General features: G+C 39.2%; 1 protein-coding gene across 2 annotated transcripts in view; it reads left to right on the plus strand.

Annotated features, from left to right (window-relative positions):
* Positions 1–18,105, plus strand: part of kdrl (kinase insert domain receptor like) — a 62,178-nt gene that overhangs the window by 12,239 nt on the left and 31,834 nt on the right. For both annotated transcript variants that reach the window (XM_008420784.3, XM_008420783.3), the window contains exons 4-15: positions 1,528–1,658; positions 3,930–4,074; positions 4,149–4,285; positions 4,363–4,534; positions 4,645–4,771; positions 5,768–5,931; positions 7,790–7,952; positions 10,968–11,082; positions 14,512–14,620; positions 15,518–15,808; positions 16,497–16,643; positions 16,846–16,974. In XM_008420784.3, the coding sequence (XP_008419006.1) occupies positions 1,528–1,658; positions 3,930–4,074; positions 4,149–4,285; positions 4,363–4,534; positions 4,645–4,771; positions 5,768–5,931; positions 7,790–7,952; positions 10,968–11,082; positions 14,512–14,620; positions 15,518–15,808; positions 16,497–16,643; positions 16,846–16,974 (1,830 nt within the window). The remainder of the gene's footprint in view (positions 1–1,527; positions 1,659–3,929; positions 4,075–4,148; positions 4,286–4,362; positions 4,535–4,644; positions 4,772–5,767; positions 5,932–7,789; positions 7,953–10,967; positions 11,083–14,511; positions 14,621–15,517; positions 15,809–16,496; positions 16,644–16,845; positions 16,975–18,105) is intronic.

Here is an 18,105-nt window from a genome sequence, read left to right on the forward strand (position 1 = left end):
GCACCGGTTACAGTTCCTGTACTCTTCAAACGGAGCCTGAGCTGAAACTCCAAAGTAAAGAAGTTTATATAAATACAAAGCTCTTAGATTTGAGTCCAAGAAATGGTTCGCATTCGAACAAAGCTGGATACTCTTCATTTCCTTTCCTGTTGCTCTGGGAATGTGGTTTCCACTCTGCCCGTGTTTAGTCTGGCAAACTACTTTCAAAGCCCCTCAGTTGTTTATTAGATTATGATACACGCTTACTTCTCAGATAAAAGTCCCTTCATCACGCCAATAATGCTTGACCTCACACCGATCGCAGACTGTTTGAGTTCCCACCGTTGTAGTTTGATGCCTGGCTGCCCAGCAGGCGCTAAGCTAAGAGCTCCTCCTGGGCTCTGCAGCCTTATCTGGGCAGAATTAACTAATCGGTTCATCTCTGCGTTGAATTCCTGGATTTTGTCCTTTTTCAGCGCAGGCCGTCCAGCTGGGAGGCTCGGGCAATAATAAAAATACGTGCCAATCCTTGGAGCGTCATGGGAAGTTGGAGACAATCCCAACTGACTCAGTGAATTATGGCTGCACAGACTTTATTTCTAAAGGAGGGATGGGAAACCTGAAATACCAATGGATAAAGTTAGAGGAGCATCAATTCTTCCTAACACTTTGAACAATAATGTGATAAATGTATTGATTATGACAGATGTTTTAATTCTGCCTCTGTATGTATTTTTAATTTTGATGTTATGACGCATAAATTAATGCAAACATTTAAAACAAAAAAAATTATAACATTTAAAGTGGCTTTCTAATGAAGCAAGATTATGGTTTGTTTCATTATATCTGTTTCTCTCTTTCCTTGTGTCTTTCTTTCTCTCTCTGTTTCTTTCTCTTTCTTCCTTTCCTTCAGTCTTTCCTTCTATTCCTACTTTGTTTCTTTTTCTGCTTCCTTTAGTTCTACAATTCCTTCTTTCTCTTCTTTTTTATTCCTTTTCTTTCTTTCTTTTCCTGCTTTGTTTTGCGTTTTCTTTCTTTCTTCTTTCTTTCATTTCCTTCTTTCTCTATTTTGTTCCATCTTTATTTGTTTTTTAATCTTTGTGTCTATCTATCTATCTATCTATCTATCTATCTATCTATCTATCTATCTATCTATCTATCTATCTATCTATCTATCTATCTATCTATCTATCTATCTATCTATCTATCTATCTATCTATCTATCTGTCTGTCTGTCTGTCTGTCTGTCTGTCTGTCTGTCTGTCTGTCTGTCTGTCTGTCTGTCTGTCTGTCTGGACTCTTTAATTTGAAATTATGGAAGATAATTATAGATTTGTGTTTTTAATATTTCATAATAAATATAAAGAACTGAAACATCTGGAAGGTTTAGCCTGAAGTGAAAACATAGTTTTTTTTGTTTGTTTTTTTATAAGAGAGCTCTGCAGGAATCTTGCTCCCAGAATCTCTGTCTGTTTTTTAATTAACGGCTTCTTCTGCTACATATTTTCATATATGGTGCTAATTTTGGTGGCTTTTTTCCTTTTGTAGACCCTGAACAGCTGTTTGTTGAGCCCTACTCCTCTAATAGACCTCTGTTTCTGAGCATTTACCAACATGAAACCACCCTCGTCGTGCCGTGCAGGACCACCTCACCTGATGCTGTTGTACACCTGATAGCGGTAAGAAACGTTCACACACGCCTCCTTCCGCTTGTGAGGTTAAATAGTTGTAAGCGCTCATGTGAAACTCTGAAAAATCACGCGGTGCATCATCTGAGAAAACAGAACTGTTGTTAATTTAACAGCAGGGAGTCTTTATTTATCATCAGTGGAGGGTCTCCGTCATGGACAAAACTGGTTCCCACACTTTATGTGTGGTCAACATATTTTTACTCAAGTGAAAGTAAAAAGAAGCCGTCCAAGAACTTGCGAAAGAGTATAAAAGTATTTGGAAAAAAGGCGACTCATGCATTGCAAAAACAAATTTTTACACAATCTTTTTTGTCTAGTTTCTACTGCAAATATCTTAGTGGACTTGAAGACAAAACTAGCTTGTAAGTAACTTTGTTGCAAGAAACATAACCTTGTTTTAGGTCAATAATTCCTTCGAATTTATGAAAAAGATTATTTCACTTACAAGACATTTTTCTCATGTCATAAATAAAATAATCTGCAAATTAATCTAGTACTTTTTCATCAGCATTAAGGAATTATTGACTTAAAATAAACTCTTATCTCTTTGTGAAGTGGAACTTGTAACAAATATATTTGCACAAGAAACATTTAGACCAAAAAAACCTGATAAAATATTGTGTTTTTGCAGTGTGATCAAAATATTCATCATTTAAAATTTAAAAATTACATCATCAGATTGACCAAAATATAAAGTTATGTGGAAATGTTGGTATTTTAAGAACCAACATGAAACAATTGATATAGATAACATAATTACAAAATAAGAAAATTAGGCAGAATAGTTTTTTTTCTTGCAATATAAAACTTTATCTGGTGAACCTTTGCTTAAAATATGTTTGTTCTTCATTCAGTGAGTAGACAATACAGAAATTTTAGTCAAGTAAGAGCAGCGATACTTCTTACTAAGATTAAACTAAAACTAAAAAGTACAGCACAGTAAAAATACTCGTAAAAGTGAATTTTTTTCCAAAACATTGCTCCAGTAAATGTAACCCAACTCTGAAGCTGAGCTGCGGTAAACAGAGTCGTGTTGTCTGCTTCCTGTGAGGACAGGAAGGTGCTCCAGGAGCTCTCTTCTGCAGAAATAGACCCTGGTTCCAAATTTAGCCTCATATAAGCATCAGGAAATGTAACAGAAAAGAAACGGCACATGGTTCAGGAAACGGCAGGTATAAAGCATTTAACGATATCCATTCATTATTTCATCTAAAGTTTATCACATCAGAATCTAATGGCACAGATTGTACAAACTTCCTGTTTTTACTATAACTATGACACCCTTCCTTCCTTCCTTCCTGGCCTCCTTACTTCCTTCTCATCCTTTGCCTCTTGTCCCAGCCCAACGCTTGTCTCCTGACCTGGGAACAAACAGGAGCTGGCACGTACAGCTTTTTCAGACTCTGTGCTCCACTTGCATGAATGATTGCCGAGGTCACGCTCAGTATACACAGATAAAACTAATTAGATGCTCACTCTAGCAGATGTTAGTCCCCAGGTGATCTTAGTAAAGCAGAAGTTGCATATTAAATGAAGTTGAAAGCTTTTCTCTGCAGTCTGTGATGTTTACCAGACACATTTTTCACGTTTTTGTACGTCCATTTGTGTCTCTACAGCTTCTAAAAAAAACCCCACAAACGCTTAGAAAGCTGCTTTTTTGCCAATAAGTTAAAATTTTTTGGTGTCTGAAAAATGAGCCATGTCAAAACCATGTCAAAAACCTTCCTATTAGTAAGTTCCAGTGCACCGCTACCTAGCAACCCCAGCAGAATTCTGCCCGTTACCTAGCAACCCAAGCATAGCTCCAGCATATTTGGCCATCTAATTTTACCACAGTGTTTGTTGTGTAATGGCTGCTGGAAAGGAAGAGTGTTTTGTCATTGACTTACCATCCAGAAACCACTTGCTGCATTCTTGTTGGTTGTGCAGGAGGCTCTACTAAGCCTTTTCAAAGATGTACGGTTGTATAATTGCGCATGTGTTTGCAGCCATTTTCACGTGCAAGCGTTGGATTTGGGGGCGTGGCCAGCTGCAGCTTATGTTATTTCATAACATTTCATTATGAAAGGAGCTCAAAATAGGCAGAACTGAGCAGACTAAAATCTCATCATCTAAGAATGATTTTATTAAATAATAATAATAATAATAATAATATGTTTTATGCATCCTATAAACCTACAGTAGCCTTTTCAAAGAAGGCTAATAGGTGAACTTTAGAAATGTTGCTTAAAACAAGTAACCTTGCCTTTATCACTACAGAATCCACCGCTGTCAAAAGAAGTAGAGACGGTGTGGGATCCCAAAGTGGGGTTCACGATTCCTGATAGTTACTATGTGCTGCTCACCTGTAGCTCTCACTTTGGTGGGAATTACTTCACGTCCTCCTACATTCCACACAAATTCTGTAAGTTAAAATTTTATTCTGAGAAATTTGCAGAAAATGTAACATTTACTAACACATTTTCCTCCGTTCTCCAGCTAAAGATATAAATAATTTAAAAGTCACACCAGATCGTGTCAAAGTGTTGGTTGGCGACACGCTTGTCCTTAACTGCAGCGGGGAGACGGGCCCAAACGGAAGAATAAAGTTCATCTGGGATTTTCCAAAGCGTAAAGTAAGCAAGGCATGGCTTTATAAATGTGACCGTCAAAACTTACAGCAGTGATGTTTATGATGCTTTTTTCTCCCCAGGAAAATCGATACCATACGAACAAAGCTGATCTGACACGTGGTCGTTTTAACAAAATGAGCAAGACTTTGGTGTTGCCAAACATAACAATGGAAGACAGAGGAGTGTATCTCTGCGCAGCTGCGACTGATGGAATAACATACCACAATGCTTCAGCAAGAGTAACTGTCTATGGTAAGCATGATGTAACAGGGGGTCTTCTGTAGTGATATGAGGATAATTTGGATATTATTCATTAAACAGAGTGGGTTTCTGTTTTATTTATAATTTCTCTTCTGCTGCAGAGCATCAATTCCTCAACATATCTCATAAACACAGCAACAGCGGCCTGGTGATTGTCCGAGAGGATACAAAGAAGGTTGTGTTGGATCCCAGAGTCAAAGCGTTGCCACCACCAGACGTGATTTTATGGTAGGCTACATTTTACAAGAAAACAAGTGGAATAAGGTTTTCTGGTCAGATGAGAACACAGTTTGACTTTACATGCCAGTTCTTTGTATCTGAAAACTGACGCTGTTCATCTGTGGTGAAACAAGGTGGAGGCAGCATCATGCTGTGGGAATGTGTTTCATTATCATGTACCAGAAGAAGACTTGAAACTGGAGCAACAACATGGGAAAAATGTATTGTTATAAGTAAAATAATCTGCCAGTGGAACCAGTACTTAAAAAAAAGAAAAGAAAGAAAAAGTGTATTAAGTAATTATATACTTTATTAATTTATTTAAGTTAGTTTTGTCTTATCTCAACTTTAGTAAGATGATTTGCACTGGACCAAAAATACTTGGGTAATATTTTGTTTTGTTGTAGTGAGAGGATGTTGACAATCTCCTACACTGCAAAAACACAAAATTTATTGTATGTAAAATTTTATGTATTTTTGGTCTGGTGCAAATCATTTTAGTAAACTTGAAATAATATGTAGTAAACTAAGTTAGTTTACTAAAGTACGTTAGTAAGCTAACATAGTGGAGATTACAAGTTAGTAAACTTGCAAACTAACAGGTTAGTTTACTAAACTTAGGTAACTAAGTCAATTTAGTAAACTAACCTAGTTTAATAACTTGTAAACTTACAATCTGGCTCAGATTGTAAATTAGTTTTGTCTTATTTCAAGAGCAGTAAAATAGCAGCACTTAAACTAGACAAAAATACTTTGTTTACTAAATCAAGTCAGTAAGCTAACTTAGTTTACTAACTTGCAGATTAATTTTGCTTACAAGTTAGTAAACAAACTAAGTTATTTTTGTCTTATTTCAAGAGCAGTAAAATAGCTGCACAAATACTTTGTGAGATTTTGTGTTTTTGCAGTGTATGAAGCTACATTTAAAAAAATCTGCTTCAGATAATAATAAAAACTAATTATTTAAATCATCATGATTAAATTTTTTCTCCCTCCAAATCCCAGGTACAAAGACGGCGTCGGCATTTTTAAGAACTCAACCTGCTACAAGATGTCCATCTACAGCTTGTCCATCCTCGAACTGAAGGAGAGGCACTCTGGGGTCTACACCATAACCGTGGGCAGCCGGGGCTTGTTCAGGAATCTGAGCTACACTCTGATCGTTGAAGGTAGGCCAACGCTGCGCAGCGCTCTGAGGTAATGCGACTGAGGCCCAGCTGCTCTGGACGGCAGGTAGCAGCTCCAGAATGAGAGGAATTTGGGGGCTTGTTGTTTCCAGCGCTGGATTGACGTAGCACAGGCAGCTGTTGTTGATTACTGAGGCTCTTCTGAAGGGGCTTGGGGCGGCGTGTAAACGGCCAGAGCGCTATTGTGCCACTCGCATGTGTACACACAGACAGGGCTGCTCACAGAAACAAAATGTTCTATGCAACAAGTACAAGAACCTGGATTTCAGTGTTTGGATGACTTTATGAGCCATGCTGATGGCCGTTAACACTTGAGGCTGTAAACATTTTAGGCCTGTTGAGGGTAGTCTGCTTTCTATAGAGAACAGAGAGGCACTGCTTGCCATGGTGGGGGAGAGAGGGCGCAACCTTTTCTATTAACTTCTTCAAAGTTTTCTGAGAAATCCCGATGCCGTGCCAAAAAGTGGAGAAGTTGGACCCCTTCTGGCGTGTGCAATCTTTATTTATGATCCGTGACTGTTAGGCTTTATGCCAGTTTTAGTTATTGGAATGACTGAAAAAAAAACAAAAAAAACAAAACGCGCTCAGACAGAAATAAACAAAAGTAAATAAATATTTCAGGCAACAATTAGAGAACTATGTGGGTTTTGATGTTTGAAGTTATGAACGAGTTCTGAATGCTTGACGGATGGAAGTGGGATTTTTCATACTTCAACCTTGTATAGCTAACAATAATTTTAGTAATCGATTATGCTATCAAATATTCTGATGATTAATCGATTAATCGAATAAAAATTGGTACATTCTGCTTTTTTTCTTTTAACCACTTAGGCCTTTTCTTTGCGATACAGTAACATAATATGCAAATAAACAGTTCAGTTTCATGCACAGTGGGCTGCACAGTGGTGCAGTTGGTAGAGCTGTTGCCTTGCAGCAAGAAGGTTCTGGGTTCGATTCCCGGCCCCGGCCTCTCTGCATGGAGTTTGCATGTTTTCCCTGTGCATGCATGGGTTTTCTCCTGGTACTCCGGTTTCCTCCCACAGTCCAAAAACATGACTGTCAGGTTAATTGGTCTGTCTAAATTGCCCCTAGGTGTGAGTGTGTGTGTGTGTGCATGGTTGTTTGTCCTGTCAGACTCTGTGTTGCCCTGCGACAGACTGGCGACCTGTCCAGGGTGACCCCGCCTCTCGGCCGGAACGTTAGCTGGAGAGGCACCAGCACCTCCCGACCCCACTGAGAGACAAGGGTGTAAAGAAAATGGATGGATGAATGGATCTTGGATGCAGTAGCTTGGCAATCCCATTAGGGATCAATAAAGTACATTCTTCTCTCTTCTAATCACAATTAATTAAAATGAATCACAACTAATCACGATTAATCCGATTAATCATTGTAGCTTGTGAATATTTAGGAATTGCTGAGTGATCTGGACAACCTCCTGAGTTGGGACAAGTATCTTGATCTGTTGCTCATTACACGGTTGAATCAGTGACCGGAGCGTGAGGTCGCAGAAAGGTCGCTCTCTGACCTCCAGGCCCCTGGATCTCCAGCCGCCCTGCCATTCTTCTTCTGCACAGTATCTAAAGGACAATTGGACTCAAAGATGCCTTTTTCCCCTCAGCTATCAATCATGATTGTCGTTTTTCATTATAAGACATTATGGAATCTGCGACAGACTGGCGACCCGTCCAGGGTGACCCCGCCTCTCGCCCGGAACGTTAGCTGGAGATGGGCACCAGCAACCCTCCCGACCCCACTGAGGGACAAGGGTGTCAAGAAAATGGATGGATGGATGGACATTATGGAATACCACAACCTGTTTCTCTCTCTTTTCTTGCAGTTAAGCCGACTATTTTTGAGGCGGAGCTCTCCAACCAGGACGTGCAGCCGTACATGGCTGGCAAGCAGCAACAGCTCACCTGCACCGCCTTCGGCGTGCCGCTGCCCAGCATCACCTGGCTGTGGCAGCCATGTCACACCAGCACAACAGTGAACAGTGAACAGTGAGTCACCATCTTGTGTTTTCAGTCACGGTTCTGTAGCTTCCCACTCGACAAAAAACTTTACTGGAAGCTAAAACATCAAGTTCACAGAGGTGAGACCCGATCAGTGTTTTGCAAGTCTCAAGACTTTATCTTCAAGTCCCAAATCTGAAACTTGGTATTTCAAGTCCTTTCGAGTCTTTTTTCTTATCAGCCGGTTCAGCATTATGATGGAGACAGAGAGACTCACTGAGTTCGGTTACTGAACCTGCTGTCTGACACAGATCCCTGCTCACTTTCCACCAGCAAACCTGAGCTAACGCTGCATTTAAAGCAAAAGTGAAGCCTAAATGAGCAGAAATCAGATCATGGATGCACTTTAAGAAGAACTGTCTTCTAAACCTATGTTTTCATTTGAATAACAATAATTTCACTTTCTGTTTCTAAATTTCAGAAAAAAGCTACAACAGATTTGTGCAAAATCATGATTCTCTTTTTTTATTATTTCAGAAAAAAATATTTATACTGAACTTTGAATGAATATAGGGGTTTTATCTTTAATTTAATCTCTAATGAAAGAATGAACTAATTATGACCACCAGATTCACCACAAGCTAAAACAAGTATGAGGAAATGCTTATTATAGGAAACTGAGTCACCATTCCGCCCTGGGTAGCCAACATTGCAACACATCCACTCTGATTCAGCTCAGTCTGTCCCCGAAGATGACAAATAAATCGAAACATGGAAACATTCAAGAACTGCCCTCACATTTCTGGTCAATAGATCTGTGGGCTGAATGAGAAACATGGGGGAAATTTATTAAATCTCAGATTCCCTGAGCTATTGCAAAGCTGAACAGCGCCGAGTGACTTTGCACGAATGCCGGCCTGGAAGTGAACCCGCGAAAAGAATAAATATTAGGACGTTTACTGAGGTCCTGGTCTGTTGGGGGTACCAGCAAACCTTGGAGTGCTAAAATCAGGAAAACAATGGGCCATTACATTTGGCATATCAGCCTCAGACTACGCTGACAAAAACAACAAAGTGGACCGAAGGAGACTAAATTATGTTTCATGCTAGATGATTTTAATCTGCAAGTTTTTACATTTTCTCCAAGAACAACGTGCGGTTTATGAATTTCTGATAAATCAAAGCAGAGGTCAAACAAAGTCTTTGTACAGACCTAAGCATAATCGAGGCTGGCATCAGGAACAGTGGCTGCACTGTGGTGACCAGCTAATGAGACGGAGGAACAACTGCAGCCTGGTGGGAGGCCAATTGCACAAAAATGTTTGTTTTATACAAGCGTCACCCAACACAGAACATGTCACTGTAAATCCAAAATATGGCCCTTCAAGCTCATACCTCAATCCTAAAGGGGACGTATTATACAAAAACTTCTTCCATTTGCGTCTCTACTGCTTCTAAAACAGTCAAAACAGTTTAAGAAAAAAACAAAAGCAGCAACATTTACGCAATAAGTTAATAATTTTTAGTGTCTGGAAAATGAGACGTTTTTTAAAAAACCTTCTGAATGTAACTTTATAAATCAGTAGGCACTTCCCCGTTACCTAGCGACCCCAAAATAATCCAACTTGTTACCTAGCAACCCCAGCAGCGTTCCAGAATGTTTGGTCAGCTGGTTTTATATGCATTCAAATGCAAATTCAAAAATACTTTATTGATCTCGATGGGAAATTAAATGTCATATTAATTCAAATTCTTCAAAGAGTTATTGTAGGCAGGAAAGATCTCTTGTAGCAGTCTGTGTTACAACAAATTAGAGGAAGGCTCTGACTAAAGACTCTCTACTTTGCCCAGATATGCTGTGCCTGAAAAGTCAAGTGTTTTGTTGTTGACTTACCATCCAGAAACAACTTGCTGCTTTCTTGCTGGTTGTGCAGAAGGCTCCACTTCTGCTTTTCAAAGACGTACGATTGCATAAGTGCGCATCTGTTTTCAGCCATTTTCATGTGCAAGTGTAAACATTGAATTGGTGGGTGTGGCCAGGAACAGTTTATATGGATTTAAAGTGAAAAGAGGCCCTAACACTGCTCATAGGCAGAACTAAAATCTCCTAATCTAAGAATTACTTTGTGCAAAAACTGCAAGGAACAGTTTTGTATCGCTCCTAAACCTATCCTAAATTGTTCAAGGAAGCATAATGGGTCACCTTTAATCTTTTGGAGAAAACTGGGGGGTTTAGAGGTGACGAGGGGGGCAACATGCGGATGTCTTTATCTCCAGGCTGAGGAGTTATCAGCTGTTCCCAGCTGACCGTCAAGGTTTAGGATCGGCCTTATCTCCTCAGTCCAGAGTGCGGCGATTCCTGTACGTGGCGGTGTACAGCCCTTCCTGTCGCTACTGCTGTTTCCTCCTCTCCTTTTTGCCTCATCAGGTTAATTGTTCACCACGAGCAGTGAAAGGTTTCAGGGACGAGGGGTGAGGGGAGGCTGGCTCAAATCAAATTCTCAGACCCAATCCAGACTTGGACTGTTCCCAGATAGTTTTCTCTCCAAGAAGTGACCTCAATCAGTTTAATGAGCAACTTCTTTGCATTTTGGGTTGTAGCTCATGATAGGCGTTTTCATGTTTGACGGACGTTGAAAATAGTTAAAAAACATGAAAAGTGGTGCTGTGGTGGCACAGGGGTTAACCTGCATATGGAGGCCTTAGTCCTAGACCTTAGTTGTGTAATTTACACTTTATGCTCACAAACAACAGCCGTGGTCTTGCTGTTTAATCATTGCTCAATTTACCTTTCCTAATTCCACAGATCTTTTTTAATAAATAAACCAAGTCTGATGTGCAATAGTTCTTTTAACATTGCGGATTGGAAAGAGTTTTTGTTAAACACAGCTTTGAAAAACACAGAAAAGGTCAGTTATGATCTATAAATGTTTCAGATGTTCTTATTTTTCTAGAATATGATGACATTTGCTGTTTAGGTTTCTGTTGATCTAATCTTTGCAGGATAAGTTTGGATTATTGAAAATGCAACATAAAGAGTTTTAAAACTTCTTTTCTTTGCAGATGCATCTCCGACAATGACCCAGTCCCGGTGACGCTTAATGAACAAAGTAATAATTTCCACAACTTGATCACCAGTATAAATGTCCAGACGGAACTGGTTCAAGAAAAAAACAAGGTGTGTACTAAATTATTCATTTCTAAACAGCTCATGTCAGTTTTTTTTGTTCATAATTACCTTGAAAAAATAGCAATAATTATTAATTGATTAATTCTGCAACCTTGTGTGACCACAAACAATTAAATGTCCTCAGCTCCCTTAACCGGCACAAAATCTGTTTATCTTCCTTTATGCACTTAAAGAGACGTGATTTATTCCAGGAATACTCAGGAAGACGTGAGATACTTAGGCTGCTTTATTGCTATAGGCATAAGGAAGCCTCAGCCAACTTAAACACAAAATTTCAACACCCAGTGACAGTTTGAGAGAGAGAAAAATATCTTCAGACCATAAAAATGCAGCAGAGAAAATACTTGCACTGCTTCTAACATCTGACTGACATCTGAATGACTTTTCGCTGAGTTCAAACACAAATGCACAGAGCTGGTGCGCAAGTCCATCTGATTCAAATGAAGTCTGCACGCATTCAGTCCTACTGCGTGTGAGAAACGCTCTGAAACACGTGTGTGTTTCATTTATTTGGGATTTGGTTGTGCGTTAAACACAGAGGTGTAGATCCGTGCATTTGACCTCTAAATGACGACGCCTGAGGCTAGCAGTCAGCTAACCTCATTGCAAAAACACAAAATCTCACCAAGTATTTTTGGTCTAGTTTCTAGTAACAATACCTTATTGCACTTGAAATAATACTTCAGCAAGATACTGGTGCTTCTTCTTTAAGTCAATAATTGCTTAATATAAATGAAAAAGTACAAATTCCACTAGTGAAATGCTGGTTTTACTGCTGCATGCGCTGTACAATGGCTGCTGGAAAAGACAAGTATTTTGTTGTTGACTTAACATCCAGAAACCTCTTGCTGCTTCCTTGTTTTAAAGGTGGATTAACTTGAACATCAAATTCCACCTGCTGCCCTGAAAGTGAAATTTAAGTCAACAAGAAAATTGTGCTCAGAAATTAACGTCCATGAAGTTGATTTAACAACAAGATACAAGTTGTCTAAACATTGTTTTCAAATTCTGATAACATTAATTATTAATCAATTAATCATTCATCTTGAATTGTGAGTTTTCACTTAATTCTGCAATTTAAACCAAATAATTATTTTACTTTCTGCAAGAAAAAAAAACTGCCTTCACCCAGTTAAAGAGCCACATTTCTATTATGAACGGGGCATTATCCTCAAGCATTAAAATAAACATTTTCCATAATAAAACACAAGAGTCAGATTGATGTAACGCACTTCCATCTCAGGATACAGAAACATGCCGCTAAGCATTCTGGGAAATAGTTCCCACTCCTATCTTTTTCTTCTTTCCTAAAAACTTTAGTTTATTCAACTCTTGCAGGTTTGACAAAAGTTAGCACAACTTACCACTGTAAGTTTATCTTTCACAAACTCACATATTAAGGTTGAAAATCTTAAAATCAAAATTTATTTGGCTTAAAGAGTAAAGGATAGTAGACACAACTGAATGCAGCTTAAATGTTTTACAGTGCAGTTCTGCTTTTCAAAGATGTATGATTGTGTAATTAATTTAATTCTGGAACTCAAAATAAGCAGAACCGATCAGACTGAAACCTCATCATCTAAGAAGGATTTTGTTAAAAAAAATAAAAAGTATAATGAACATGTTTTGTTTAGCCCATAAACCAATCCAGCCAGTTCAAGGAAGAATAATAGGTCACCTTTAATTAACTGTAAATTTATCAAATGCACAGTGCCTCAGTTCTAATATTTCCTTGACATAAATGGGGCGGCATAACTAATTTACACATGCTTGTGGCCAGTCGCTGGTATTTTATGAGGGTTAGCACTGAGGGTCAATGATAACAAGCCGCGGTTTAAAGGGAGAGGGATTTGTTGGCAGCAAATTCCTCTCTGTCAGCCCACATAAATCGTGCTGGCCTGTGAATAAGAACACAGTCGGGGCCGGGCCTCGGAGCGGCCCAGTGGAGAGGCGAAGCTCGCCCAACTCACAGTATGAGGGAAGACGTTGGCCTGGTGGGTAGGAGGGGGGGGAGGCATGCGGGTCACAGTGCGTCTGGTCAGGTCACCTCTGAGGAGTGTGAATGTTTTCAATCTCAGGTTGCATCATGGAGGGTAACATAATACGATAAGACTTCTCCGCCATGTTTTTACAGATGACATATCAGCATGGATTGGCCGACAACTTTAATCTTTCGGTGCTGCCCGGACGTTTTAAGGGGCTGAAACGGGTTAATTTAGTCTGAGAGCGAACACAATGGCAGTCCAGGAAGTTATGACCCAGCATACACCAGACAATCCTCCTCATTGTAGCTCAGTGCATGCCAAAGAAAACAGATGTTCCCAAAAATGTTAAACAGAACCACCGCCATCTGGCTCTCATCCAAGCTGCAGTTATTATTTTGTCTATCTACGCCATTAAAATGTTGTATTTTTTATAAATTGAGTATGTCATTAGTGCTGCTTTCCAGGAAATACACACTGTGGCCCAGCTCTCGGCCTTTAGCAAAGGCTTGAGGGTGACTCAGTGGGCTTTAAAAATCCAGATGTATCCGTTCATTAACATCAGGACTCTGTACGTAGAAGTACAACACACTGAAATAGTCGTTTGCAGGTAAGTAGGGATTGGACGGCGTTTAGGTAAATGTTCAAAGTAAAATGAAAATCCAGAAATCTTCTCTGGAAATGTGTGGAAATTAGAAATGAAAAATCTGTGTTGATTTTGAGATTAAATCTCACAGAAACTGGTTGGAGATTTGATGATCTCCCTGTGGATTGGTGGATCCTCTCTGGGTACTCCGGCTTCCTCTCACCGTCCTAAAACATGTCAGGTTAACTGGTTGATCTAAAGTGTCCTGATTTAAACTTACACGGATTCTAGTTTGTGATATCACATTAATGGCTAAATACAAAACCACATCGCATTTTTCAGATTTTTATTTGTATCACGTATCATTTTTCTTCCATTATAGTTAGTTAGATTCCTGGTATGTATACAAAATCACACAAAATTTTGCCTTTTCCTTTCTTTAAATAAAGAACAACGTGTAAAAAGTAAGACACATCAAAGAAAGGGGGCTGGATTAAATACATTTATACTTTAATATTTAGATAACTGCACAAATTATTATCTAAATATATATTATGGTATTTGAATTGTGAATGTGAACATGTTTGACAAAAATAAGTGAACTAAATTGAACAGAAATAAAGTGAAACAAAAGAATTTAAATTGAACTGAACTAAAGTAGAGTGAATTGAACTAAAGTAAACTGAAGTGAGTAAAGTAAATAAAAGTGAACTAAACATTGTAGTTGGTGAATAATTTGCTACATGACGACTTGTAGCTTTCTTGGTGACAGAAGCGTAAAAGAGAATATTCCTTATAATTCTGATAATCTGTTTAATCATTGATTTTAATCTGAATCATCTCTCGTAGACTGTGAGCACCCTGGTAATCAGAGACGCTCGTGTGTCTGGACTTTACTTCTGCGAAGCCCAGAACAAACTCGACACTTTCCGCATGACTCTCCCATTCTACGTTGATGGTAAGTGTCGCTCAAAGAAATGCTGGATTATTTCAAATGATCTGCAGTGCTCGCTTTAATGAACTGCAAGAGCGGGAAAGGAATGCACAGATTGTGTTGTGCAATAAAGAGACCAGAGGGGGGCATTAATTGAAAACATCTTCCACTGTAGCTGAACGGCCCGAAAGGGGGAAGAGAGGCGAACGTGTCCTGAGCCATATGGGGCGCTGTAATGGCACGCGTTTAAAAACAACTATGAATAACTGCATTCCTGCTCCGGTGCCAGCAGGTCATTCCTCTTTCTCTCTCAGCCTGTGTGCACGAGTGAGAATTTACTTTTCATGTGCATCTGAGCGTTTCCAAATGTTCCCCAAAAGGTTGTCTGTTGAGACGGTTATGTAATAATAGCAGGAATGACGTGTTGGAATAAAGAAAAACACTTTTTTTTGTATTTTAATAAAACCTGAGCAAATCACTTCTCCTTATGAGCAGAAAAACCTTTTAAAAATTGAACAACTTGCAGGTTTATTCGATTCCCAGGAGGCACCCGGCTCTCCTCCAAGGGTGAGGAAGATGGAGAAATAAAAGAGAAGAGGACAATTGTAATAACATCTGTCTTCAGAGAACAGAGAATGCTTTCCAACAACACTGAATAAACAAGCAGTCTGGTTCCCGTGGGTCACATAGTCATTCTCGCTCCAGTTGGAGCGCAGAAGTGCCGTCAGGCACGCTGTCCACCAACATGCTTCCAATTAATGGTGATTAAACAGGAAACAACTTCAAATTTGACATCCCTTCTCTTCTGACAAGCGGTTTATGGTTTAAAGAGCACGACTAGTGCATAATAATGCTGACGGCTGGGCACGTTTGTAGCTGGGGAAGATTTATGGAGATGATGCAAAGTTTTCTTCTGTTTAGATGAACTGGAGGAAGTCGCCATCGAACCTCGAACAGCCATAGAGGGAGACGACGTCACCCTGACCTGTAGGGCGACCCGTTACCTCTACACAGGCCTAGAGTGGCTGGACTCCAGGAATAAAACAATCACCACCGAGGTATCCAACCTCCTGGTGGACCGATACTCCATTTCCATATCTCTCAATGTGCGCAATGTGTCTGAAAGCAGCACCGCAGGGTACCAGTGCCACGCACATAAGCTGCAGAAACCGAAAAAGTCCAAAGTCAAGATGGTCGCCTTGGAGTTGAAAGGTTAGAAACGACATTTCCATCATGTCTAATAAAGTACCACAAGACAGGATCTTAATTTGAATCAAAATAGTTAATGTGTCAATAATTACATATATAAAGTAAAAATACATGAAATGTACTACTGAATGTTTAAATTATATTTATTTTATGGTTCCTATGCCAAGAAATAATTAAAACTTTCACTACAGCTCATTAAGTAAACGTTAGCATCTGATTGGTCGACCTGAACAGCATGTCAGCTTCATTCCAATCGTATTTCAGGAGTAGTGATAGTCCCGCCCACTACGTATGAGTATGTATAAAATTAAATCAGGATGTGTTGCAACAGGACAGTGTAATAATTAAATAGTGCAATTGGTGCACTTGCTTTTTGTGAATCAAATAAACATTTATTTAACCTATGCATTATGCTCATGCATATTGCTTTTCACTATTTGTGTGAAACTTTATATCTGCTACTCCAAATTTCCCTTTTGCCGGACTCCAATAAAGACTGTTACTATTTCTAAATTTGTTTATTTTAATTGACTATTGCCGCATTTAACTAATCAATGACAGACTCATTTATTCCAACAATTTGTGGCACTTTTGGACTTCCATACTATTGCTTACTCCAGCACAGGTTGTTGCAATGTTTTCTCTAAATTAATTGCAGCTCTAATTCAGTTTTCTGCTCATTTTGATGCAGAGAGGCAGCGGCCATTGCTCAGCCAGAATCTGACCAATCTGGACGTGAACAGCAGCAGGACTCTGGTCTTGGACTGCTTTGCTTCGGGGGTTCCTCGTCCGCTGATCCGGTGGTACAAAAATGGTGTCGAAGTGGAAGAGAGTCCTGGTATGTTTCAGAATAACGCCACATAACATGATATGATGCTAATTTTATTCAATTGTTTAACTATAAAGCATCAATGTATGCAAATTTTGTTGGTGCTGTTATTTGTGAGATGCAGAAATCATCTCATCTGCGCATCCTGAGTGTAGGGAATCGCGCTTTTCATATTGAAATACCACAATCAGCTCAAAGCTTTGTGTTGCAGGTGTATCACTGAGAGAAAACGGGACCCTCATCATCGAAAGGGTGAAAAAAGATGACGAGGGCCGGTACGAGTGTGTGGCCCAAAACGCTGAGGGATTCGCCAAAACAAGCGCCGTCATCACTGTGCTGGGTGAGTCCGTCTCTCTGCAGAGAGAGGAGAAAAACATCAGCTCAGTAGATCAGATCAAACAGACCAATTAGTCCAAGCAGCAAGGCCGGAGCCTTTTTCTTTTCTTTTTTTATCTCCACATCCCAAGGTATCAAAGAGACCATTCTGGCCCCCTGTTTTCTTTTCATCACTGCAAATAGCTTTGGCCTGACTTTAGTGAGGAAAAATGGCCCCTGACGGAAAACTGGCAGCTGCCAGGAATGCCAAGTGAATTCCTTCATGGGTTTTATGATCAAGGTTTTGGCTGTGAGCGTTTCTCCTGAGGACATAACCTCTGTGGAGTGTCAAGAGTGTCACTAATGACTCTTAAAGGTTTGGCGGCTGCAGTGTGTTTTACAATATGGCGCAAATTTTGATCAGCGAGAAATCCTAAAAGTTGATGAGTTTAAATATCTGGGTGTCATTTTGGATTCTCATCTCAACTTTGAGGAATTTAAGAGAAACCTAAACTGTTTTTACCTTATAAGATCATTTTCATGTGAAAAAGTTTCCTTTTTTTTAAATTGACTTTTAACTGTCTTGTCATGGAGTTGGTGAGCAGAATGATTTTAAGAAAGGAGTTAACGGAGATGAAACATACAGTTCTGGAAAACATTAAGAGACCATAAAATGATCAGTTTCTCTGATTTTACTTTTTATAGGTTTAAGTTTGAGTAAAATGAACATTGTTATTTTATTCTATGAACTACTGACAACATGTCTCTGGAAATCCAAGCCAAAATTTAGTATTTATTGGCAGAAACTGAGAAATGGTTAAAATAATGAAAAAGATTTAGTGCTTTCAGGCTTCAAATAATGCAAAGAAAACAACAACACTAATGTTTTAACTCAAGAAGAGTTCAGAAATCAATATTTGGTGGAATAAAAACAAAGCAAAATACTCAATACATGAGAATCTGATCAAAGCATGCAGCCAGATCTACAATGGAAAGGTCTATAAATCAAAGCATTTTTATCTGCTAAAATGGCCCAGTCAAAGTTCATACATAAATCCGGTTAAGAATTGGTCTTAAAGCTGCAGTATGTAACCTTTACATAAAAATATGTTTTATGGATATTTGTTAAAACTGTCACAGTGGTGTGACAGTGTCA

This window comes from Poecilia reticulata, chromosome 10 (genome assembly GCF_904066995.2).
Source record: "Poecilia reticulata chromosome 10, P_reticulata-male-v2, whole genome shotgun sequence".
Classification (NCBI taxonomy): Eukaryota; Metazoa; Chordata; class Actinopteri; order Cyprinodontiformes; family Poeciliidae; genus Poecilia; species Poecilia reticulata.